This window comes from Haliotis rufescens, unplaced genomic scaffold, assembly GCF_023055435.1.
Source record: "Haliotis rufescens isolate VD_foot unplaced genomic scaffold, xgHalRufe1.0.p SCAF_1, whole genome shotgun sequence".
NCBI classification, from domain to species: domain Eukaryota; kingdom Metazoa; phylum Mollusca; class Gastropoda; order Lepetellida; family Haliotidae; genus Haliotis; species Haliotis rufescens.
The window spans coordinates 76935544-76960142 of NW_025963779.1; the positions used below are offsets into that span (position 1 = coordinate 76935544).

Genomic DNA, 24599 nt, shown 5'->3' on the forward strand with positions numbered 1-24599 from the left:
ACATGTTTGACATTACATGATTCTTGACATGTTTGACATTGGCATTAGTTGATTCTTGACATGTTTGACCTTACATGATTATTGACATGCTTGACATGTTTGACATTACATGATTCTTGACATGTTTGACATTACATGATTCTTGACATGTTTGACACTACATGATTCTTGACATGTTTGACATTACATGATTCTTAACGTGTTTGACATTACATGATTCTTGACATGTTTGACATTACATGATTCTTGACATGTTTGACATTACATGATTCTTGACATTTTTGACATGTTTGACATTACATGATTCTTGACATGTTTGACATTACATGATTCTTGATGTGTTTGACATTGGCATTACATGATTCTTGACAGGTTTGGCACTGCATGATTTTGGACAGGTTTGACATTCACATTACATGGTTCTTGAGATATTTGACATTGACATTACTTGATTATTGACATGTTTGATATTACATGATTGACACTGACATTTCATGATTCTTGACATGTTAAGCATTGACATTGCATGATTATTGACATGCTTGACATGTTTGACATTACATGATTATTGACATGATTGACATTACATGATTATTTACATGATTGACATTGACATTGCATGATTCTTGACATGATTGACATTACATGATTGACTTCACATGTTTGGCATTACATGATTGGCTTTGTTGGCAGGATGCTGTCTGGTGTCTCGGACCTGTTTATCTTCCTCCACAAAAGAGGCCGCTTCACTCTCCGCGATGACATCTCTGTGTCTCATCTCACTAAGGCCAGTGTACAGCTTCTAGAAGTGCTTTTAACTTTCAATTCAAGTGACCTGTGAAGATCCAGGTAGAGAACAGGTCTTCAGCAACCCATGCTTACCGTAGAAGGCGACTAATGGGATCGGGTGGTCATACTCACTGACATGGTTGATGTATGTCATTGTATCCGAATTGTGTAGATCGATGTTCCTGATGTCAATCACTGGATTGTCTGGTCCAGACTCGATTATTTACAGACCGCCATCATATAGCTGGAAGATTGCTGAGTGCTGTGTTAAACAACAAACAAACAAACAAACAAATCCATGACAAGTGTAACCTTATTTCCCTGTGACCATGGTCATCTCATATACAACAAATATATACTTATAAAAGAGTATTTATGACAGGGAACTTAGCACTAGCATGTTAGTTTTAGCCAGTGTACCATAGCTATCGTAATAGATCGTAATTAGATGATTACAAAGCCACTCAGTGGGGTCTCCCCATCTGCATTCTCTAGCTGAAGTTGTCCCCCTTTCAGGAGTGTGTTGAGAGTTTTGTTCAGCCGTTCTGCAGGCATGGGGGCCATGTTCAGGTTCTGCAGACCTTCGTTCAGGAGATTGTGTCACAAAGTTGCCTTGGTAACGACCTCACCGGAGTACCCATGACCTACCAAGCTTTCACTAAAACAGTGTCTCAGTTTCTGCAGGACTTACAAACTTACCTCTCGGGTCTAGAGAAAAGGATTATAAGAAATGGTAAGTGGACATGATTTTGGGGAATCAGATGACTGCAGAGTATGCTGATCACTGTGTCGGATTAACGAGACTGATTAATGAGTGATTTCGGTAATTTGTTGCAAATTATATGTGTCGGAGACTGTCGGATTAACGGGTCTAAATAGCACTGATTTGATCAGTTCCCATCATCACGGTCGGGTAAAGCCGATTGTCGGATTAATGAGTGTGGGATTAACGAGACTTAACTGTATAGTCATGGAGATCTTGTGTATGTGGCTTTTCGAGGAGTTAAGTTCCATTAAAGTCTGTTGAATTTCAGTTAGAGCATTTCAGACCTGTTTTATTACTTGTTGAATTACATGTGCTCTGATGGAAAAGTTGCGATGTTTGATTATGTGAGATGATCCAGAAACACCTGAATGAAAAGCCATTGCGGTTTTGTTCCCAGAAGAGGTCATGACTCTGTCGATGATGTCGGTGGAGCTGCAAGCATGGAGTCAGAAGATCGGCCTGGTGTACTCCCTGTATATTAATGGTGTGGCCGCCGCTGCCAGTCTGCCCACAAACAGTCTCAAGGCCTCCCATCTCCTCAGTGTCATGTACAACACTGTGCTGGAGTATGACTCACTAGGGGAGTTCACACCGGACATGGTAGGTGACACTGGTTGTAGGGTGTTCAAGGCTCCCATCTCAGTATGACTCACTAGGGGAGTTCACACCGGACATGGTAGGTGACACTGGCTGTAGGGTGTTCAAGGCTCCAATCTCAGTATGACTCACTGGGGGAGTTCACACCGGACATGGTAGGTGACACTGGTTGTAGGGTGTTCAAGGCTCCAATCTCAGTATGACTCACCAGGGGAGTTCACACCGGACATGGTAGGCGACACTGGTTGTAGGGTGTTCAAAGCTCCCATCTTAGTATGACTCACCTGGGGAGTTCACACCGGACATGGTAGGTGACGCTGGTTGTAGGGTGTTCAAGGCTCCAATCTCAGTATGACTCACTAGGGGAGTTCACACCGGACATGGTAGGTGATGCTGGTTGTAGGGTGTTCAAGGCTCGAATCTCAGTATGACTCACTAGGGGAGTTCACACCGGACATGGTAGGTGACACTGGTTGTAGGGTGTTCAAGGCTCGAATCTCAGTATGACTCACTAGGGGAGTTCACACCGGACATGGTAGGTGATGCTGGTTGTAGGGTGTTCAAGGCTCCAATCTCAGTATGACTCACCAGGGGAGTCCACACCGGACATGGTAGGCGACACTGGTTGTAGGGTGTTCAAGGCTCCCATCTCAGTATGACTCACTAGGGGAGTTCACACCGGACATGGTAGGTGACGCTGGTTGTAGGGTGTTCAAGGCTCCAATCTCAGTATGACTCACTGGGGGAGTTCACACCGGACATGGTAGGTGATGCTGGTTGTAGGGTGTTCAAGGCTCCCATCTCAGTATGACACACTAGGGGAGTTCACACCGGACATGGTAGGTGACACTGGTTGTAGGGTGTTCAAGGCTCCCATCTCAGTATGACTCACTAGGGGAGTTCACACCGGACATGGTAGGTGACGCTGGTTGTAGGGTGTTCAAGGCTCCAATCTCAGTGAGACTCACTAGGGGAGTTCACACCAGACATGGTAGGTGACACTGGTTGTAGGGTGTTCAAGTTCCCATCTCAGTAAGACTCACTGGGGGAGTTCACACCGGACATGGTAGGTGACACTGGTTGTAGGGTGTTCAAGGCTCCCATTTCAGTATGACTCACTAGGGGAGTTCACACCGGACATGGTAGGTGACACTGGTTGTAGGGTGTTCAAGGCTCCAATCTCAGTATGACTCACTGGGGGAGTTCACACCGGACATGGTAGGTGACACTGGTTGTAGGGTGTTCAAGGCTCCCACATCAAGCTGACACGCCATCATATAACTGCATACTGTTGAAAGTGGCGTTACACCCAACTCAAAGTCACTCAAGCTGGATATTTTTCACTTCTATTTCAACTTATATCTTTAATGATGTTGAATGGTGAAAGGATTCATTGTGATTGGGTGATGTGTATATTGCAGATTATGCTGTTACTGCCGATGTGGATGCAGACGTCTCAGCCGTATCTGCAGATCATCGGAGACTGGATCAACAACGGCCACCTGGATGACCCAATGAATGAGTTTGTTGTTCAGAGGCAAGTAGCCGGCACACCCAGGTGGAACATGTTCCCTGTACACGCTGGTCACCAGAGGGCACAGAGGGAATGGTGACCACAGTCACTGAGTGCCGATACAATGCTCACATAAGCATCAAACAGCATTGACTTTCCCAGTCTGTCCTTGAAAAAATTGAATCAGCCTTTAAGGTCCGGCCTTTTTTGGACGGCCTTAAATTTGAAACAAATTTGGGGTTATCATTGCTTTGCAAAGGTCTCGAGAGCCCTTCTGCTCATAACACTGATACTACGTATGTACTAGATGAAAAAGATCAGGATGTGTATTTAGATATTTTCCTCAATGTCTAATGTGCAGCAATATTCCATTGACGATGTCATGAAGTGCCATGATGCCATGCAAAATAATAATGTGAAATGATCTCATAGTTTACAGAACAGTGTTTTGCTACTGCCATTCATCTTTGCCATAAACATCCTTGACTGGTCATAAATGTGTATTATCTAATTTTCGTTTGACAAAGTGTCCTATCGGTGATAGATTGGCTTAAAATGTTTGGTAAAAGCACCTTGATGGACAAAGGTTTTATACTAGCAGACAACCTAAACTAAGTCAAATGGAGGAACTTACATGTGATTACTTTCTTACAGAAATGACAATGTGAAGTCAGTTGATGAGACCTTTTGGGAGAATGCTTTCGTGCTCCACATGCCAAAGAGTACAACAAACTCCAGTGTGCTCAGCACAACTATTGCCCAGTTTCCGGAGCATGAGCAGGTTGCTGTGGCAACAGCCTGGGCTCCCAAGTTCCTGCAGCCAGTTGTCAAGGATATCGTCTTGACAGGAAAATCCATGGAAGTGCTTGAACACTTGGGACAATTATTTCAAGTCATAGGGAATAGAGATGGTATGTGTCTAGGAAATAGTATGTCCCTGGTTTGGTTAAGGAGATAAGTGATTTTTCTGGTATTGTTTGAGAGGACATTTTGTTGATGTATGGCCAAGCTTGCTCGCTCATAAAACTCATTAAACTCATAAAAACTCACTCACTCACTCATAAAACTCACTCATAAAATTCATAAAACTCATAATATAAATTAACTCACTCATAAAACTCTCTCATTCACTCATTAACTCATAAAACTCATACCATCAAAGGTATACAGGTGATTGAAAGCAGAATCTTGAGTGTTCAAATTATCAATTGATATTAAAATGGCATTAACTTTAGGTTTATTGAATAGTATATTTTTTCTAGTATATCTCACACTTTGCATTTCTTCACATGTGGAAATGTGCTTGAACAAAGCTTCCAGCTCCTAAAAACAAATCAGCCGAACACATCCCCGCACCACCATGGTCACCACCCAAACAAATGGGTCACCCACAGTAAACCCGTGCAAAGCTACCTACACGACCTGATCACATGAATCCCCTGCCACATCACTCTCTTTTTCATCGCCACATTGTGGCCTGTCTGGAGAGTAGAACTAACTTTTCAACTTGCTGTGACTGTCGTGGTCAATGCAGTATTAACAAGCATTGTTCCCTTGGTGCCCATCTTACAGAAGAATCCTTCAACATGTATCTACACAAGTGCCACAGACGGGAAGTTGTACGGCGCTTGAAATCTAGGAACTCGCAACATGACTCACGCTTCTTCCAAGGGTCAACATTCCCAGAAAAGTTGATCACAGGATCAGCGCTCAAAGGATCGCTCACCTCATGTTCGACAGTCGGAGGATCGTCCTTCCAGTTTGCCAGGTCGCACTCGTGATCGAAACTTTGTTCAAGCATGTTTCCACATAGGATCGAAAGAAGAAGAAAGAAATGCATAGTGTGAGATAGGATAAGGATATCACCATACAATTTAATGTAAAATTAACAAATATATATTTATTATATTCTACAGGTAAACCAGATTCACTGTATGACACATTTATGAAATCCCTGGAGCAGACCCTTGGGACCAAGTCACCAACAGCTGGTAAATCAGAAGGTGGGAGAAAGGTGACAACTGTGTCTACTCCAGTCCTGACTGCTCAGATCGAGCAACAGCTGAGGGGGCTGGGAGTCTATGACCCTCTGTTGAGGATCAACTTTGAGGCTGTGTTCAGCCATCTGCACGTGGGCCCAGTTGAATCAGAGGAGGACAGGGAGTTGAGGTGAGGGCAGGGATTTATCTAGACCTGCTCAGAGGCTGATATTCAGTCCCAAGTTGGCAGCAAATTACAGTAAACATTCCCAATTTGAAAACAAAATCCCATTTCCTCAGTATTTACAAAACTGAAAACAGTAAAAAAATCCTTATTTGAACAATATCACAATATTTTTCCAATTTTGCTCCCATTTGGTTTGGAATCCTATGAGGGAGAGCATGTGGTTAGAAATCTAAAAATGATCAGGAGATATACTTTGTAGTAGGTTTATTGATGCAAAGTGCATTTAAATTTGAAATACTTTGTGAGGATTCAATGAATCAGTCTGGCTGTATCTGGTGGAACTTTTGCCTTCAATATAAGCCATCTAGATCTCTCTGTTCTGAAATTGAACACCTACTGCAAGTGCCAGAAGACTTTTGCTTTAAGACTTTGGGCCATAGATTTTTACCAATACTGTGCTTGTCATGTTAAGAAACTAACTCAATTGCTTGTTATCATTTACCACTTTGTGGCATCATCTGTGACCCTTGGCTGTGGTAGGTTGCTGCGGGGCCTAAAGTCTGAGAACCTGCAGCCAGTTGAGATGCTGCTCCAGGAGTGTCTGTACCCACACATACTACGCAGGTACCACGTGGTTTGTTCCGAACTGGTCCGCATCCTGAAAGAGAAGTATCGCCTCATGGACTTCCTCACTGCCATGAGGGTGAGTGCCAACTTACAGGGGGTGGGGCAGAAGAGAAACTCCTAGTTTGGGGTGAGGCAGATGACACCATACCTCGTGGGGGTGAGGCAGATGGCTGTTGGTCCTGATGGGGGTGAGCCAGATGGCTGTTGGTCCTGGTGGGGTTGAGGCAGAGGACTGGTTGGTGAGTCAGATAGGTGTTGATCTAGGTGGGCGTGAGTCAGATGGCTGTTGGTCCTGGGTTGGGGTGAGTCAGATGGCTGTTGGTCCATGGTTGGGTTGTCAGATGGCTGTTGGTCCTGGGTTGGGGTGAGGCAGATGGCTGTTAGTCCTGGGTTGGGGTGTCAGTTGGCTGTTGGTCCTAGGTTGGGGTGTCAGATGGCTGTTGGTCCTGGGTTGGGGTGAGGCAGATGGCTGGTTGGGGTGAGTCAGATGGCTGTTGATCCTTTGGGAGATGAGTCAGATGGCTGTTGACCCTGGTGGGGGTGAGACAGGTGATAGAGGATCTGTGATTGTGGACATTGATTATTATATGGGATCAGTGATTGTGAAATTTGAAACAAAAAAACATTTACTTTTGAGATATTTTGGTGTACTTAAAGATATTATTTTGGGAAATGGGGATATATACACTGCCACAATAGGGTAACTGTGAGAGATATGTATTGGCTACGAGTGAATGTCGGATGGTAAAGGCAGAGCAGAACATGACAACAATAGAATAGTTTATGATAAGTCAGTGTCCTAAGTCAGCACTGAAATGTTTTTTGAAAATGTTTTTGGTTTTTGACAGTTGTGGTGATGTCTTGTTTTCTGTGTTGTACTGATGCATCAGTATGTCGTCTTTGTTGTTGCAGAAGTTTTTCTTGATGGAGGCGGGCGACACTATGTTCAACTTTTACACCAACATATTTGACAGAGTGAGTATACCATCTTACCTCAACATACTAAAACATTACTAGTGTCATATAGGGGTGGCATGGGTGGTTCAAGACTGAGCAGAGTTGTGTCCCTTTGTTGCCAGGATCTGCTACTTGTGGCTTGAATTCCAGAGTCATGTTCATTATCTTGTTTAGCCTCATTCTTTTCTTCAGTGTGTTTTTATTCCCACATCAAACACAATGTGATGTTACTGGAATGCTGTTAAGATCGGTGTTAGGCTCTAGGTTGTCCAGCATATTATAATTTTCAAGATGGTGTTGTATTGTACCCTTTTGGAGAAACAGTCATTACATCAGCAGTTTATCAAGCGTCCCTTTGTCTGTCAACTCCACTCAAAAAAGTCCCAGCTTCCTCATTTGTTGTTCAGTCTGCCCAGTCAGAACTGGTGGAGCCACAGTTGTCTCTCTTCTCCCTCCCTGGAGGGGGCATGGGTGGCCCAGTTAGACCGTCTAAGGCCCAGTCGCAGTGCAGAGTTGCGTCCCTTGGGCACGCCAGAAACCTAGGATTGTGGGTTCGATTCCCGGTTCGCCCGATTATGTTTCTAGGTTTGTCAGCACCATACCCGTGTTCGTGGGTTTCAATGAAGTGGTAAACCGTCTGAGACCTGCATGACTTCGTGCTTTCCTCCCACGATATCACTGGAATACTGTTAAAAGCAGAGTTAAAACCCAGCTCACTCATTCTCCTACCCTGGCTTGGGCCCAAGTGTCCAAGAGCAACACTGTGTGAATCTGACTGCCTGTGTGTACCATGATGGCCTGGATGGAAGTATTTGTCTGGCCAAGACACGATTCTGTACAGGCTACCTTGATATTGATAGAATATTGATCACAGTAGTATTAAACTGCATTCACTCTGTTACTCACTCACTCAACTCCAGTGAATATGTAAACTTTTTCAGCATGCGAGATTGCTTCTCATGGATTATATGTGGGACTGCAGGTAGTCCTGATTAGAGAGATTATCGCAGGAGTTATGTCCTTAGCTGTAAAGATATTAACGTTCAAGATCGAAGACAGAAGCACATCATGTTGTGTGGTTCTTCAATGTTTGTAAACACGTTTTAAAAGACATTTACAAACCAGTTTCTAAGACTCTTTTCTTTTATGTTGATATTTTGTCGTTGTTATGACAAATTCCACTTAAACACATAAACAGTACAATTATAGCTAAATACGACTATGCAACTGAGACGTACTCCAATCAGATATGAATTCCTGGACTCTCTAGTCTGCCTCTGTTATGTAGTGGATAGAATCTGCCTGGAGAGAGGAAAGTCTGGTTGGATCCCCTGGCCGGTCATAACAAAAGAAGTTAAAATATGGTACTTGTTGTTACCCTGCCTGGCGTTCAGCATTAAGGGGATGAAACATGGACTAATCACCTCAGAGTCAGTGTAATGTGTCGGAGTCAGGTATCCATGTATATTGGCATGGTATCTCAGTTGGCTAGCATTATGAAGTCCAGATTAGTACAAGCAGTCACACACACACATGTGCATGCAGAGCGTTTCTATATAAGTGAATACATTCACCTTATCTGGACTTGGGGGCGGTCGGGTAGCCTAGTGGTTAAAGCGTTTGCTCGTCACGCCGAAGAACCGGGTTCGTTTTTCGACAATGTGTGACGCCAATTTCTGGTAACCCCTGCCGTGATATTGCTGGAATATTGCTAAAGGCGGCGTAAAACCATACTCACTCACTCACACTCATCTGGACCGGCCAGTGCTTCAAGTTGACTTGTTTCTGACAGATGAAGAACATGGAGCAGTGGAGGGACCTCTCCGTGCTGAATCTGGTCCTACACGAGGCCATGTACGCCCTCTACCCCGACGAGACAAACAGGTCAGACCCAGGCAATATAGTCTCATTATCACTTAAATACATTCACAATCAAAGATGTAAATGTGGGATTGTCAGTTACATGTCATGTTGAGGAATATTGCTTAGTACTGAACTATATCAGAGCTTAGGATAAGTATGTTTTTTTTACATTTATGCCACGTCACTTTTTATGCTTTTTATATCAATAGGTAAATAAGAACTTAATTATGATATTTAGAGTCAATATCTAGTAAAGATATATAGTATGACCAGTACTCCATGATTTGAAATACAAACTCAATACGTTTAGAAAATACCAATGTATTCAGTTTTTCAAAATCATACATATTTTTGTTTGGTTGGCAAAGTGTGCATAAGTGACAAGTCGAATTGAAATAATACTGATTCCTGTGATCGAAAATGCGAAACTATCACATCCAGCTTCCTTTATATAATTTGTCTATTACGCACGCATTGTGACCATAGCAAAGTACAAGAAGTGGTGGCTGACTACGAGGTTTTCATTTGGGTTATTATGATTCAGGTTGTTACAAATTACAGGTGAAGGAATGCATGCAATATATTGTGGTATGGATCACAATACATGAATCAGTATTGTCATAATTGTAATAACAAAGTCAGACCAAGACTCATCACTAATATCTAGCATTCAAAGAAACATGAACTGATTCATACATTGTAATACATAGTAGATATTACATACCTGTGTCAAGAGTAAAGGTACTCTGTACAAGCCCCATAGCAGGAGATTATCTGATTCGATGTGTGGAACCGAGTTCATGTACTACTCAACATTTTCTGAGGACCAGAAGTCATCTTTAGTCAAAGGAGTGTTCCTTAGCAAATGTTGAGTGGTATGTTATATCAAGCATGATAATGTAAAAAACTGACGCTCCTAACTTACTGGGGGTAGGAGTGGCCTAGTCGTCTAAGGCACGGCAGTTCACTGTGCAGAGTTGTGTCCCTTGGGCATGCCAGAAACCTATGATTGTGGTTCAAATCCTGGTTCACCTCAATTATGTTTCGAGATTTGTCAGCACTGTACCCTTGGGTTTCACCAAAGTGGTAAACGTCTGAGACCTGCATCACTTCGGGCTTTCCTCCCACATTAAGCTGACATGCTGTGATATAACTGGATAATGTTAAAAGCGGCATTAAACCCAACTCACTCACTCACCCCTAACTTGTGAATATTGAAACTGTCAAACCGAAGTGGCAGACTGAAAGTGGAAGTTTAATCAACATGATAATAAGATGATTGTAGCAAATACAATTCACTTTCTGTCATTAGTAGGTGGGCCTTGATATCATTGGATGCAGACATGATCTCTTCTAAGTGGACTCCTTCTCGTCATATTTGTAAAGTCCCTTAAATATTTTAAGTACGACATCTTTTAGTCTGTTCGTATTCTTATATCATGATGAGAGTCAAACAATATGATCCTTCATTTAGATAGGGAGGTGAAAGTGCACTCAGTTTTATATGATTCAACCTTCTTTGGAAGTGTCCTCAGTTCGTGATACAAAGAGGTATCGTCATGGAGTAAAATGTCTGATTTTAATTAGATGGTTATTTTGATGGAAGTATCATGTTTCAGACTCAGCATTACTGTGGAGGTTCCTAGTGTTCAGGAGAAGTTTCCTATAAGTGTCACTGACTGTATCAAGCTGTCATACGAGGTGAGATGTCCGACTTGGCTGCTGAAGGTTTAGTCAGACCTGTTGCCTCCTCAATGCTAGTTTTATTCAGCATGTAGACTGAGTACTGGTTTTTCAGTACCCAGGCAGCATACCAACTGTAAGAAGTTCCACCAGATGTACCCACAAGGGAATGTACCTGACTTTGTTTCTGTTAAAATCATTACTAAGTCAGGTGCGGTATGATTGCTACTTACTGGGATGTTAATTATCATGTGATTGTTACTTATGGGATTGTTACTGGATTGTCATACCCCGACCTAAAAGGGAGGAGTTATGTAGTTATACCAGGTCTGTCCGTCCAACCATCAGTCTTTTCCGAGGACATTTTTTTTGTGTGACCTCTTACTTGTAAACTGCTGCATAGATTCTTTTCAGACTTGGCGAACACTTTATATACCATTAGGAGAGGTGCAGTGTGAAGTTTGATTTCAATATTTGGATTTTCCGAAAAAATACAGCTATTTCTTTTACGTGAACATTTGTGTGATCTAACACTTGAAAACCAGGGTTCTTTTCAAATTTAGTGAACAGTTTCCATACTAATAGAAGAAATGCAGTGCAAAGTTTGAATTTGATACGCAGATTTTTCTGAGAAAATAGGAATTTTTGAAACTTAGAATGTTTGTTTTACTTCAACATTTGTGCTATAACTTGGGAACGACTTCATGGATTCTTTTCTAATTTAAGGAACAGTTTCTATACTAATAGGAGACTTGCAATGCAAAGTTTGATTTTGATATGTTTATTTTCTGAACAAATATGATTTTTTTCATGTTTTGAACTCTGAATTATTTTAACTTCGACATTGTGCGACCTATAACATGAAAACTACTACATCCTTTTGGGGTGTCGTTTCTATATCCATAAGAGAGTTGCAGTGCAAAGTTTGATTTCAATGAGTGGATTTTCTCAGAAAATATTTCTTTTTTTCATGTTTTAAACTTAAAAATATGATGGAGTCGAAGCCGGGGGCATAAGTGTGCCCTGCTCACTTTTTACCTTGTTACTGGGATAATTGTTACTTATCATAGGATTGTTACTTACTGTTGGGTTGTTACTTATCATAGGATTGTTGCTTACTGTTGGGTTGTTACTTATCATAGGATTGTTGCTTACTGTTGGGTTGTTACTTATCATAGGATTGTTGCTTACTGTTGGGTTGTTACTTATCATAGGATTGTTGCTTACTGTTGGGTTGTTACTTATCATAGGATTGTTGCTTACTGTTGGGTTGTTACTTATCATAGGATTGTTGCTTACTGTTGGGTTGTTACTTATCATAGGATTGTTACTTACTGTTGGGTTGTTACTTATCATAGGATTGTTACTTACTGTTGGGTTGTACTTATCATAGGATTGTTGCTTACTGTTGGGTTGTTACTTATCATAGGATTGTTGCTTACTGTTGGGTTGTTACTTATCATAGGATTGTTGCTTACTGTGGGGTTGTTACTTATCATAGGATTGTTGCTTACTGTTGGGTTGTTACTTATCATAGGATTGTTGCTTACTGCTAGTGTTATTATGTATTGTGTGTATACAGGTTCCCTGGCCAGTTGACCTGGTGATAAGCTCCCGGAGTCAGGATATCTACAACCAGATCTTCTCCTTCCTCCTACAAGTGAAGCGAGCTAAGTACTGCCTAGAACAGCTCCGCTTCTTCGGTACGTAGTCCGTACATGCTGGTCTCCCCGTGGTGGCTTCTGTACGTAGTCTGTACATGCTGGTCTCCCCGTGGTGGCTTCTGTACGTAGTCTGTACATGCTGGTCTCCCCATGGTGGCTTCTGTACGTAGTCTGTACATGCTGGTCTCCCCATGGTGGCTTCTGTACGTAGTCAGTGCATGCTGGTCTCCCCGTGGTGGCTTCTGTACGTAGTCAGTGCATGCTGGTCTCCCCATGGTGGCTTCTGTACGTAGTCTGTACATGCTGGTCTCCCCATGGTGGCTTCTGTACGTAGTCTGTACATGCTGGTCTCCCCGTGGTGGCTTCTGTACGTAGTCAGTGCATGCTGGTCTCCCCGTGGTGGCTTCTGTACGTAGTCAGTGCATGCTGGTCTCACCGTGGTGGCTTCTGTACGTAGTCAGTGCATGCTGGTCTCACTGTGGTGGCTTCTGTACGTAGTCAGTGCATGCTGGTCTCACCATGGTGGCTTCTGTACGTAGTCAGTGCATGCTGGTCTCGCCGTGGTGGCTTCTGTACGTAGTCAGTGCATGCTGGTCTCACCATGGTGGCTTCTGTACGTAGTCAGTGCATGCTGGTCTCCCCGTGGTGGCTTCTGTACGTAGTCAGTGCATGCTGGTCTCCCCGTGGTGGCTTCTGTACGTAGTCAGTGCATGCTGGTCTCACCGTGGTGGCTTCTGTAAGTAGTCAGTGCATGCTGGTCTCACCGTGTTGGCTTCTGTACGTAGTCAGTGCATGCTGGTCTCACCGTGGTGGCTTCTGTACGTAATCAGTGCATGCTGGTCTCACTGTGGTGGCTTCTGTACGTAGTCAGTGCATGCTGGTCTCACCCTGGTGGCTTCTGTACGTAGTCAGTGCACGCTGGTCTCGCCGTGGTGGCTTCTGTACGTAATCAGTGCATGCTGGTCTCACCGTGGTGGCTTCTGTACGTAGTCAGTGCATGCTGGTCTCACCGTGGTGGCTTCTGTACGTAATCAGTGCATGCTGGTCTCACCGTGGTGGCTTCTGTACAAAGTCAGTGCATGCTGGTCTCACCATGTTGGCTTTTGTATGTAATCATCCTTAGTACCTCAGCACCATGCCTGTGGTAAATACCAGTGAAGATACGGGTTAGAATAGGTCTTCAGCAACCCATGCTTGTCATTAGAGGCAACTATGCTTGTCGTAAGAGGCGACTAATGGGATTGGATGGTCAGGCTCGCTGACTTAGTTGATTGCATGTCATTGTATACCCAAATGCGTAGATCGATACTCATGATTTCAAGCACTGAATTTTCTGGTCCAGACTCAAATATTTACAGACTGCCGCCATATAGGTGGAAGATTGCCGAATACGGTGTTAAACAGCACACACACACACACAAACCTGTGGTATATACCAAACACAAACCTGTGGTATATACCAAAACCTTTCTTGCTATGTGTATGTACACTTCAATAATGAAAATCAGAAGATATAGTAGCATGTAATATCTATATAAGTAATATCATATTATAAGTAATCTTAGCTAAAGGCTGTCTGCCTGTTATTACAGTACCCTGTGGGGACTTGAGTACCCTGTAGCTTGTCGTAAGAAGCCACGAAAATGGATCGGGTGGCTGATTTTGTCCTTGTACCTGATAGCATTGGATGTCAAACATTTGTTAAGTCACAAGTTTGATTCTTTTTATTCACAAGCTGATGATAAATAGTCAGGAATATTCCTAATTGTGGCGTTAAATACAAACAAGTATTGTTTCAGATCTGCAGAAGGAAGACATCTTGAAGAGCATCCACCTGTCTCAGTACGAGGAGGAGGATACGACACGTAACACTCGCATACACCGCATGCAGCTGCTGAGGTTCCGCCTCCTCTACTTCGTCAACAGTCTCCACAACTACATCATGACCAGGGTCAGTCTTCTGCAGTCGGATTTTCAGGGTTGTTGGGAGCCTGGAGGTTAACAGTTGGTGTGGTGGCTATTTCATCAACATTTTAATCTCACATCATTACTTGGGTCAGGCTACTGCACTGTTTCAGAGTGGCGTGGTAGCCTAATGGTTAAAGTCTTCACTTGTTGACTAGCAGACCAGGGACGGTCTTACACCTCGACTCCTGCATAAATGTAGTACATGTAGTCTAGGGCTGGGACGGGTAACTCGTGTTCCCGGGTCGGGTGGGTACTGACTAGGACCCGGGTACCCACAAGACTACCTGGACCCGTGGTTAGTCAAGTGATATATTGTTTAATGAAAAAAAAATCTAGAACTCTATGGTTACACTACAAGTTACTAATGTTCGCATTTCTTTCTGACTGTGCACCCATTCCTACTGATTTTTCATATGGTTGAATAAACTTAATTCAACTTCAGTGTATGAATGACCAGATTGTTTAATACATTTATCTAAATACGTTTTGCCAGGGCTATGCCAAAAATGTTCCCAATGGGACATTTTGAGACATCTCCTGAGACCTACAGTGGGTACCCGGGTAGGGTCGGGTAATAGGGGGTTGGGTACCCGGGTAGTAAAATTGAACTCTTCCCAGCCCTACTGTAGTCCTGTACTTTCACTAGTCTCTGGACCAGCTGAATAGTGACTGTTACACTGTACAAGCTATGTATGGACTGTTTATATGGTTTGATTGCCTCTCCTCCATGGCAGATCTTGCAGAGCACGGGGCTTGAGTTCCAGAGTGACATTGAGGCCAGTGTGGACCTGGACCAGATCATTGCTGCCCACAACAGCTATGTGAGCAAGATCCACGAGCGCTGCCTGCTGCACCCCAAGGTGGCCTTCCTCAGGGAGGCTGTGCTCAAGGTCCTCAACCTCATCCTCAGCTTCCACAAGATCTGGGACCAGGGCGTGGATGAAATCAGGTCAGAAACAACACCCAGCCTGTGTAACATTAGGAGTTCACTTGTCACTACTGATTATATAAGATTTGAAGCATGGATGGCTTTTTAGAAAACAAGGGGTACATTTTGTTATCATAAGTGCTAGATTAATGTAAATAATCCACGAGGTAAAATGGATTTTGTGGTTATGATATTTATTTCAAGAACATATCAATATTAATTGAATTAGTGTGAGTATGGTGTGGTGAGTATTTATGCTACTTTTAGCAATATTCCAGCAATATTGTGGCAGGGGACACCAGAAATGGGCTTCACACATTGGGGAATTGATGTGGGGAATCGAATCCTGGCCTTTGGTGTTACACTTTAACCACTAGACTACCCTGCCGCCCATAAATGAATTAGGTACTGTGTTGTAATGTGTGATCACTTATGAAACTTCCAAATGTATGAATGTTGAGGATGTTTCAGAAAGTGAGTCAAATGGTCTTGTACACCAGGAGATGACAACCACCAGTCTTGCTTGACAACGGTATAAGGATCTATACCAAAACATCACTCTTTAAAATATTAAAGAAGTTGTTATCCCTAAAATTGTGTCTACCTTGTCATCCATCAACTTCTAAGTAATGCCTATCAAACAATTCATGAGATGAAGTATGGACAGCATGAGCCAGATGATTATTTATTGTGCTGTTAGAGCATTTCTTGTTTGGTACAAGAATTGTTATGTTGTCTAGTAAAGTATTTGGGTATCATATACGAGCCTCAAGAACAGTGTGTATTTCTTTGAAAGCACCATGCTGAAGACCAGTGGCCTGTTCCACAAAGTGATCTTAGTGCTAATGTAACCATTAATTCTATACTGAAACATAGACTTGTGACAGATGTAGCGCTTAGATCACTTTGTGGAAAAGGTCCTGGGCTTGATTTTCTACAGTTGGTTCCTTCCTCCCTGATATTGCTGGAAAGTTGCTGGAAAGTAGCAAGCAGCGCAAAAACCATATGGACTCTTTAACTGTAGATCTGTTTCATTCAGTGTCATTTGGCAGGACATCAAAACGTTATTGTGTGCAAGATTATGTTGATATTTACCTCTGCCAAAGATATTATTGAAGCACTGTGTCTTTTCTCTGTGGAGAAAACCAAAGATAAGAATGTGATATCTCAGAGAGAAAAACAACCTACGGAAGGCAGAATTTCTGCTCTCCTTTCAACAACATAGATATCAGATCAGCGTTGATGAGCCTCAGCCTACCAGCATGATCCTAGTGTAAGACATGTCCTTGTGTTGGCAGCATGAAGATTATTGAAGATATGGAGCTGGAGTTTTCACGCTGTATTCAGTTCTTGGCCTCCTTCCTGAACAACGTCATAAAGCGAGGGTCCTTCCCTCACTGTAAGTATACACCTCGACCTTGCCAGTGTATGTTCTCCTTCCTGAACAACGTCATAAAGCGAGGGTCCTTCCCTCACTGTAAGTATACACCTCGTCCTTGCCAATGTATGTTCTCCTTCCTCAACAACGTCATAAAGCGAGGGTCCTTCCCTCACTGTAAGTATACACCTCGTCCTTGCCAATGTATGTTCTCCTTCCTCAACAACGTCATAAAGCGAGGGTCCTTCCCTCACTGTAAGTATACACCTCGACCTTGCCAGTGCATGTTCTCCTTCCTCAACAACGTCATAAAGCGAGGGTCCTTCCCTCACTGTAAGTATACACCTCGTCCTTGCCAATGTATGTTCTCCTTCCTCAACAACGTCATAAAGCGAGGGTCCTTCCCTCACTGTAAGTATACACCTCGACCTTGCCAGTGCATGTTCTCCTTCCTCAACAACGTCATAAAGCGAGGGTCCTTCCCTCACTGTAAGTATACACCTCGTCCTTGCCAATGTATGTTCTCCTTCCTCAACAACGTCATAAAGCGAGGGTCCTTCCCTCACTGTAAGTACACACCTCGACCTTGCCAGTGCATGTTCTCCTTCCTCAACAACGTCATAAAGCGAGGGTCCTTCCCTCACTGTAAGTATACACCTCGTCCTTGCCAATGTATGTTCTCCTTCCTCAACAACGTCATAAAGCGAGGGTCCTTCCCTCACTGTAAGTATACACCTCGACCTTGCCAGTGCATGTTCTCATTCCTCAACAACGTCATAAAGCAAGGGTCCTTCCCTCACTGTAAGTATACACCTCGACCTTGCCAGTGTATGTACTCCTTCCTCAACAACGTCATAAAGTGAGGGTCCTTCCCTCACTGTAAGTATACACCTCGTCCTTGCCAATGTATGTTCTCCTTCCTCAACAACGTCATAAAGCGAGGGTCCTTCCCTCACTGTAAGTATACACCTCGACCTTGCCAGTGCATGTTCTCATTCCTCAACAACGTCATAAAGCAAGGGTCCTTCCCTCACTGTAAGTATACACCTCGACCTTGCCAGTGTATGTACTCCTTCCTCAATAACTTCATAAAGCGAGGGTCCTTCCCTCACTGTAAGTATACACCTCGTCCTTGCCAGTGTATGTACTCCTTCCTCAACAACGTCATAAAGCGAGGGTCCTTCCCTCACTGTAAGTATACACCTCGACCTTGCCAGTGTATGTACTCCTTCCTCAACAACGTCATAAAGCAAGGGTCCTTCCCTCACTGTAAGTATACACCTCGACCTTGCCAGTGTATGTACTCCTTCCTCAACAACGTCATAAAGCAAGGGTCCTTCCCTCACTGTAAGTATACACCTCGACCTTGCCAGTGCATGTTCTCATTCCTCAACAACGTCATAAAGCGAGGGTCCTTCCCTCACTGTAAGTATACACCTCGACCTTGCCAGTGTATGTACTCCTTCCTCAACAACGTCATAAAGCGAGGGTCCTTCCCTCACTGTAAGTATACACCTCGACCTTGCCAGTGTATGTACTCCTTCCTCAACAACGTCATAAAACGAGGGTCCTTCCCTCACTGTAAGTATACACCTCGTCCTTGCCAGTGCATGTTCTCCTTCCGCCAGAGAGGACGTGACATTTCCACTGCAGTAGCTAACAGTACAAAGGCTTGTCTCCTTGTCTCCTGTGTTTGAATTCTATGGAGACTAGGCGAAGGCTATACAGCAGTTATAGCAACATTCTATGATATATATTCATCTAACAGTTAATAATTAGTTAGCTTGTCTCAGTTACAAAATGGCACTAACTACATCAATTCGAACAGGGCCCACTTGCACAAAGCTACAACTATTGTAAGCCTATGTTCAAGTATGGGAGTTACGATCTTCTTAGCGCAAAGATCGCTTTGTGCAAGTGGGCCCAGGTGTGAAATTGGGGGTCAATCTGTGGAGCGCAGGCTTTCAGTATGAGATTTATGTGCAATGTGTAGTTATGCATATCCATTGGAAGCAGAATGAAGCTAGGATGAGGTTATCATTTGTCGTCATTTGTGTTACCATTTGCTGTTTCTTCCTCTCAGATTCAAATATTTGTCCTTTTCCAGTGGAATCTCTTGCCTTCTCACTCATCACGTCAATGGAATACAAGGGGAGGTAACACATGGTGGGATATTCAATCAGGAGAGAAGTTAGCCACAGGAGGAACAGTGCTATGCAGTGACTTTTTCAACTGCATGAAATGTCTGTGCTGGTTGTTATGCATAAGGCGAAAAAAAAAGTAATCTTGGTTCTCAGGCACAGCTGCATCAACTCAAAGTCTGCCTCACAAAAAAATCCTTAAATATTCCGCGTCTCGGACGATCAGTTAATGCACAATTTCGCCGAAAATAATGCAAACAAAATTGAATGAGATCTTGAACAAAAGTAGTATAATGGAGTACAAACGTCAGTCCAGATACACAATGAACGCTTTTATAGCCAGATAGTGTTATAACAGGACTAACTTCAGTACAGATTTGTTGACATGCTACTTCCTGTGTTGTGTGCTCACGATAACATCTTTGTGTTGTGAAAAAAATCGAAGCTCATTGTATGCGTGTAGTCATATGGTAATCAAATATTGTATTCCAGTATTTCATGCATCAAGGAATACAGTTATGTAGGAAGGCCCTTTCCCATGTTGATTGTACACAACTGTTAATTTTGTTACATACTAGTTTCAACCCCCCCCCCCCCCAAAAAAAGGCCACCCCGCACTATTTTTTCAAAACCTGTGGCCTGAGAACTAATTCTTTTATTTTTTTAAGCCTTAACATTGACAAGGTCTCAAAACATCTATATGTATATAGGGAGACATAATTTGTTTTTGTATATATATATAATGTGAATGCTTTTGTATAAAGTGTATAATAAAAGTTACGAAATACGAAACAAACTATATAGTTGTTTATGTATCAGTATCCATGACTATTCCCAGCCGGTGTTGAAGTCATGGGCCACTTGATGAAGTTACTGTTGGGCAGTGTCAGTCCCAAGTGTCATGCAGGTTTACTGAAGATGTGTCCAGGTTTGATTGTGTGTAATCAGTAGCTGCAGTACTGTACCCTATTTGTGGAAATCTGCTCTACTGCACTTAGACTGGGAAGTTGGTTGGTTGGTTTGTTGTTTTACGTCGCACTCAGAAAGATTCCAGCTATATAACGGCGGTCTGTAAATAATCGAGTCTGGACCAGACAATCCAGTGATTAATATCATGAACATCGATCCACACAATTGGGATCGATGACATGCATCAACCAAGTCAGCGAGTCTGACCACCCGATCCCATTAGTCACCTCTTACGACAAGCATCGTGGCCTTTTAGGGCAAGCATGGGTTGCTGAAGACCTATTCTAACCCGGATCTTCACGGGTTGACTGGGAAGTAGCTGCATGTGTGGGAAATGACTAGTTGTGTGTTGAGGATCTCTTGTCAGGCAAGATGTTTCTTTAACTCAACTGACTGAAAGTCAAGTGAGCTTATGTCGTGGCCTGTTTATCCGATGTCCAGTGCAAATATCTCCATGGAAACCATTGGACCAATGAAGCTGAAATTTCACATGCTTGTTCTCGCCAATAACACAACGTTTGTTCAAGAGGTTCAAATCTTATTTTCAACAATGCCGCCACAGCAACCTTATTGAAAAAGCTAGTTGTGGCCATCACTCAACCATTTTTGTCAAAATGGAATAAAATTTGGTAAATATGTAGTTAGTACATATGACTTGAAATAAATGATACATTTACATTGGCATCTGAGAGAAAAGGACATATCTTTTTCTTTAGAAACGTTAACCAGAAATAACTGGTCTGATGCTGGAAAAGTCATCAAAGCCGGTAGCACACAACAGAAACTTTCCTATAAATTCTTCAAGTCACATTAGTGTCAGTAACATCATGCTTACCAGACACACATGGGCTGGTACCTGAACTAAAGTTTCAAAAATTCTTTGAAAATATATATACACTCATCAGATTCAACGAAGTATGGGTGGCTTAGTCGTCTCCGGTGCCACAATTTGCTGTTCAGTGTTGTGTCCCTTGGTCTTACCAGAAATATTATTGTTGGTTCGAATCCCAGTTTGTCCCGATTATGATTCTAGGTTTGTCAGCACCATACCCGTTATCGTGAGTTTTACCAAAGTGGTAAACATCCGAGACCTGCATCACTTCGAGCACATCCACGCTACGTTCACATGCTTTATCCCCTACTATGCTGACACGCTGTGATAAATCTGGAATCCTGTTCATTCTCAATTCTTTCAAATTTAACTTGTTCAACAAGGAAATTGAATTATTTCAGCACTGTCTCTTTAACAAGGAACCTTTTATAAGAAATCCATGACAACATTGTTTTTCATTTTTTTATTATGCATCCTGCATTTTGACATTGACCAAGACAATACTTCAAAACAACCCTGAGAAATATATGTAGAGTCCTGAGATTCAGGTGACATGCAGGGCTAACTTCAAGGTGTTATTACAGCAGTGGGGTGGGGGGTGGGCAGTTGTCTAAGGTGCTGCAATACGCAATTCCCAATTCACTCACTACAGCAGCAGATGACAAGGGTCAGGGTGCATTTCAGAAATATGTATACAATAGCTAGAAAAAATATTTCATTTGTGTAAATTTTGGGCAGACATATTTTCCTGGTTTACAGTGAGTGAGTGAGTGAGTGAGAAGAGGGGTGCAACAAAACCCACCCAGCTGACCAGCTGACCAATGTCAAATATAAAGGCTGTCAAGGGCTCACTCTCTGATGCACAAAAATAGATTAATCTCTTTGTGAGCAACTTGACACATATATACATTCTTTTTGCAAGCTAAGCAATATCAGTCAACCTGTCCCCTTCTTGAATGTCATGGTTATCTTTAATGAATGTATTTTCATAATTAATTGATACTTTATGCATCTGCATCTTGTCCCAGAATGTGTGTGCAAGAAGAAACAAACTGGTCTGCCCTCAAACACGTCTGGAGAGTAGGGCTGGGATGGGTAACTCGGGTACTCATGTAGTGTGGGTTGCTAGTGTTCGCATTTCTTTCTGACTGTGCATGACTTTCTGACTTTTATATGACTTGGTAAAGATAAAGCTTCTGTCAACTTCAGTGTATGCATGACCAGATTGTTTTATACATGTATCTGATTAGTTTTTGCAAGGAATGGGGTAAAACAATTCCCATTCTGACAGTTTGTTCCCAACTCTAGAGACCTACAGCGGATACCTGGGTAGGGTCGGGTCATAGGGGGTCGGGTACCAGGGTAGTAAATGTAGACTCGTCCCAGCCGTACATCACGGTAGCTGGGGTAACCAGATCTGTGTGCAGCTCCCTTGTAAAAAAAACAGTTTTGATATTGACTGCTACACACAGCTACGGGCTGTCCCATACTATTTTCCTAATAGGATCCCGATTCGGAACATACCGCACCAACAACCACAGCAATTGTATTAGTTTATTACAAAGTAAGACTTATGTCTTGTATCATATGTCCTCTTCATGAAGTAGAATTGAGACCAAATGTATTGATTTTGACTTTTCAAGACTCGAATCCAATGTTGCATGTTGTTTGATGATATGCTGCATTAGCAGGACTGTGGGCCTTGGACGTAAGTTCAGGGTATCACTTTGATATAAATGGCATCACAAGAAAGAACTAAAATAAGTCTGTTAGTTGGGCTTTAATGGAGTAATTCAGTCAGTATGGGATGATAGCCCATAGTAATACTGTCACACTCTAATATTTCAACCCACAAGTTAGTACGGTCAGATCAAGGATCATGTCGGGAGAAATCGAGATCTTAAACTACAATCAGCTGATCCTGATACAGACAAGAGATATAACTCTGGAATACATGTGGAGTTAGTGGACTGTAATATACTATATACACGTTAGCCGTCGTTAGGTTATAAAGCAACTTATCAGGTTCTTTTGCATCAGAAAATACCTCTGTTTATTTCTACTGTCGGCCACAAGTCTGAAAATTTGGACCACCAAGCACCCGGCAACAGTACCCAGGAACCAATTGTTTTACTGATGTCAGCATCCAACAAACATTAATCTACATTCAGTTTCTTGAAGGTTCCAGGTAAACTCTCCATAGCATCTTGAGATTTCTTGCTGGGCTGTTGTATCGTCATGGAAAGGAAACCGAACTTGGCATCATCTTCAAATTCCTGTTCATGTGTTAGCAGGCGTTCAAAATACTCCTGTAACAAAGTAAAAGAATATCAGCAACAGAATGGACAGCATGTTCTGTCTGACCATGTACATGAGTTAGGAGAGTCTGCACAGATTGAACAGGCCTAGAAGTTTGAGGTATATTTTTAATAGTGCATGAATTTAGGTTTTCCCTTGAAAGTGGATAATGTACCATGAAAAGGACTTGAATTTTCCCATTCCCTATCAACATTCCATATCAATTCTGGACTAGACAATACAGTTGTTCATAATCAATAATATGAGCAATGATCTATGTGAGGTGGTCAGGTAGCCTAGTGGTTTAAGCGTTCGCTCGTCACAGCGAAGACCCGGGTTCGATTCCCGACATGGGTAGAATGTGTTAAGCCCATTTCTGGTGTCCCCTGCCTTGATATTGCTGGAATATTGCTAAAAGCGGCGTAAAACCACACTCACTCACTCACTCTTGAGATCTACATGGATTGCTGGGAAGCTATTCTAACCTAGAACCCCTCGGAGCTGTGGCGATCTAGGGAGGTGTGTGAACTGTGTACCACATGACTACAATACCTGGGAACAAATAGATGGTAGTTTTCCTGCATACTCTTCTGGCAAGTTCTCAGGATCAATATACTCGTGAAGACCCTCCACGTTTTCTCCAAGAAAATGTAGCTGAAAGAAAAAATATTCAATTATAGATATTATAAATAAAAATAGATATGACGATGAATCGTTTGATGTTATCAAATATAATCTCCTAAACCTAAATATACAGATATCACCTATGATCTATGAAACTTTTACACAGATATCACCTATGATCTATGAAACTTGTACACATATATCAACTATGATCTATGAAACTTTTACACAGATATCACCTATGATCTATGAAACTTGTACACAGATATGAACTATGATCTATGAAACTTTTACACAGATATCACCTATGATCTATGAAACTTGTACACATATATCAACTATGATCTGTGAAACTTGTACACAAATATCAACTATGACCTATGAAACTTGAGCACAGATATCACCTATGATCTATGAAACTTGTACACAGATATGACCTATGATCTATGAAACTTGTACACATATATCACCTATGATCTATGGAACTTGTACACAGATATCACCTATGATCTATGAAACTTGTACACAGATATCACCTATTATCTATGAAACTTGTACACAGATATGACCTATGATCTATGAAACTTGTACACATATATCACCTATGATCTATGGAACTTGTACACAGATATCACCTATGATCTATGAAACTTGTACACAGATATCACCTGTGATCTATGAAACTTGTACACATATATCACCTATGATCTATGAAACTTGTACACAGATATCACCTGTGATCTATGAAACTTGTACACATATATCACCTATGATCTATGAAACTTGTACACAGATATCACCTGTGATCTATGAAACTTGTACACATATATCACCTA

General features: G+C 42.3%; 2 protein-coding genes across 6 annotated transcripts in view; one reads left to right on the plus strand and one right to left on the minus strand.

The window, feature by feature from the left end:
- The window catches only part of LOC124147845 (gamma-tubulin complex component 5-like), a 29002-nt gene extending 9244 nt beyond the window's left edge, over positions 1–19758 (plus strand). Inside the window, exons 8-22 of one of the 2 annotated variants that reach the window (XM_048401202.1) lie at positions 694–787; positions 1306–1522; positions 1953–2155; positions 3574–3689; positions 4320–4576; positions 5582–5834; positions 6372–6534; positions 7371–7433; positions 9208–9299; positions 10898–10979; positions 12544–12664; positions 14425–14576; positions 15328–15542; positions 16820–16920; positions 19007–19758. In XM_048401202.1, coding sequence (XP_048257159.1) covers positions 694–787; positions 1306–1522; positions 1953–2155; positions 3574–3689; positions 4320–4576; positions 5582–5834; positions 6372–6534; positions 7371–7433; positions 9208–9299; positions 10898–10979; positions 12544–12664; positions 14425–14576; positions 15328–15542; positions 16820–16920; positions 19007–19059 — 2182 coding nt within the window. In that variant the 3' untranslated portion in view covers positions 19060–19758. The remainder of the gene's footprint in view (positions 1–693; positions 788–1305; positions 1523–1952; positions 2156–3573; positions 3690–4319; positions 4577–5581; positions 5835–6371; positions 6535–7370; positions 7434–9207; positions 9300–10897; positions 10980–12543; positions 12665–14424; positions 14577–15327; positions 15543–16819; positions 16921–19006) is intronic. The other variant, XM_048401204.1, reaches the window with a different exon arrangement.
- A 1531-nt stretch (positions 19759–21289) lies between these two features.
- The window catches only part of LOC124129093 (alpha-tocopherol transfer protein-like), a 40629-nt gene continuing 37319 nt past the window's right edge, over positions 21290–24599 (minus strand). For all 4 annotated transcript variants that reach the window (XM_048401209.1, XM_048401211.1, XM_048401221.1 and 1 more), the window contains 2 exons: positions 23692–23793; positions 21290–23150 (listed from right to left, as the gene is read on the minus strand). In XM_048401209.1, coding sequence (XP_048257166.1) covers positions 22998–23150; positions 23692–23793 — 255 coding nt within the window. In that variant the 3' untranslated portion in view covers positions 21290–22997. The remainder of the gene's footprint in view (positions 23151–23691; positions 23794–24599) is intronic.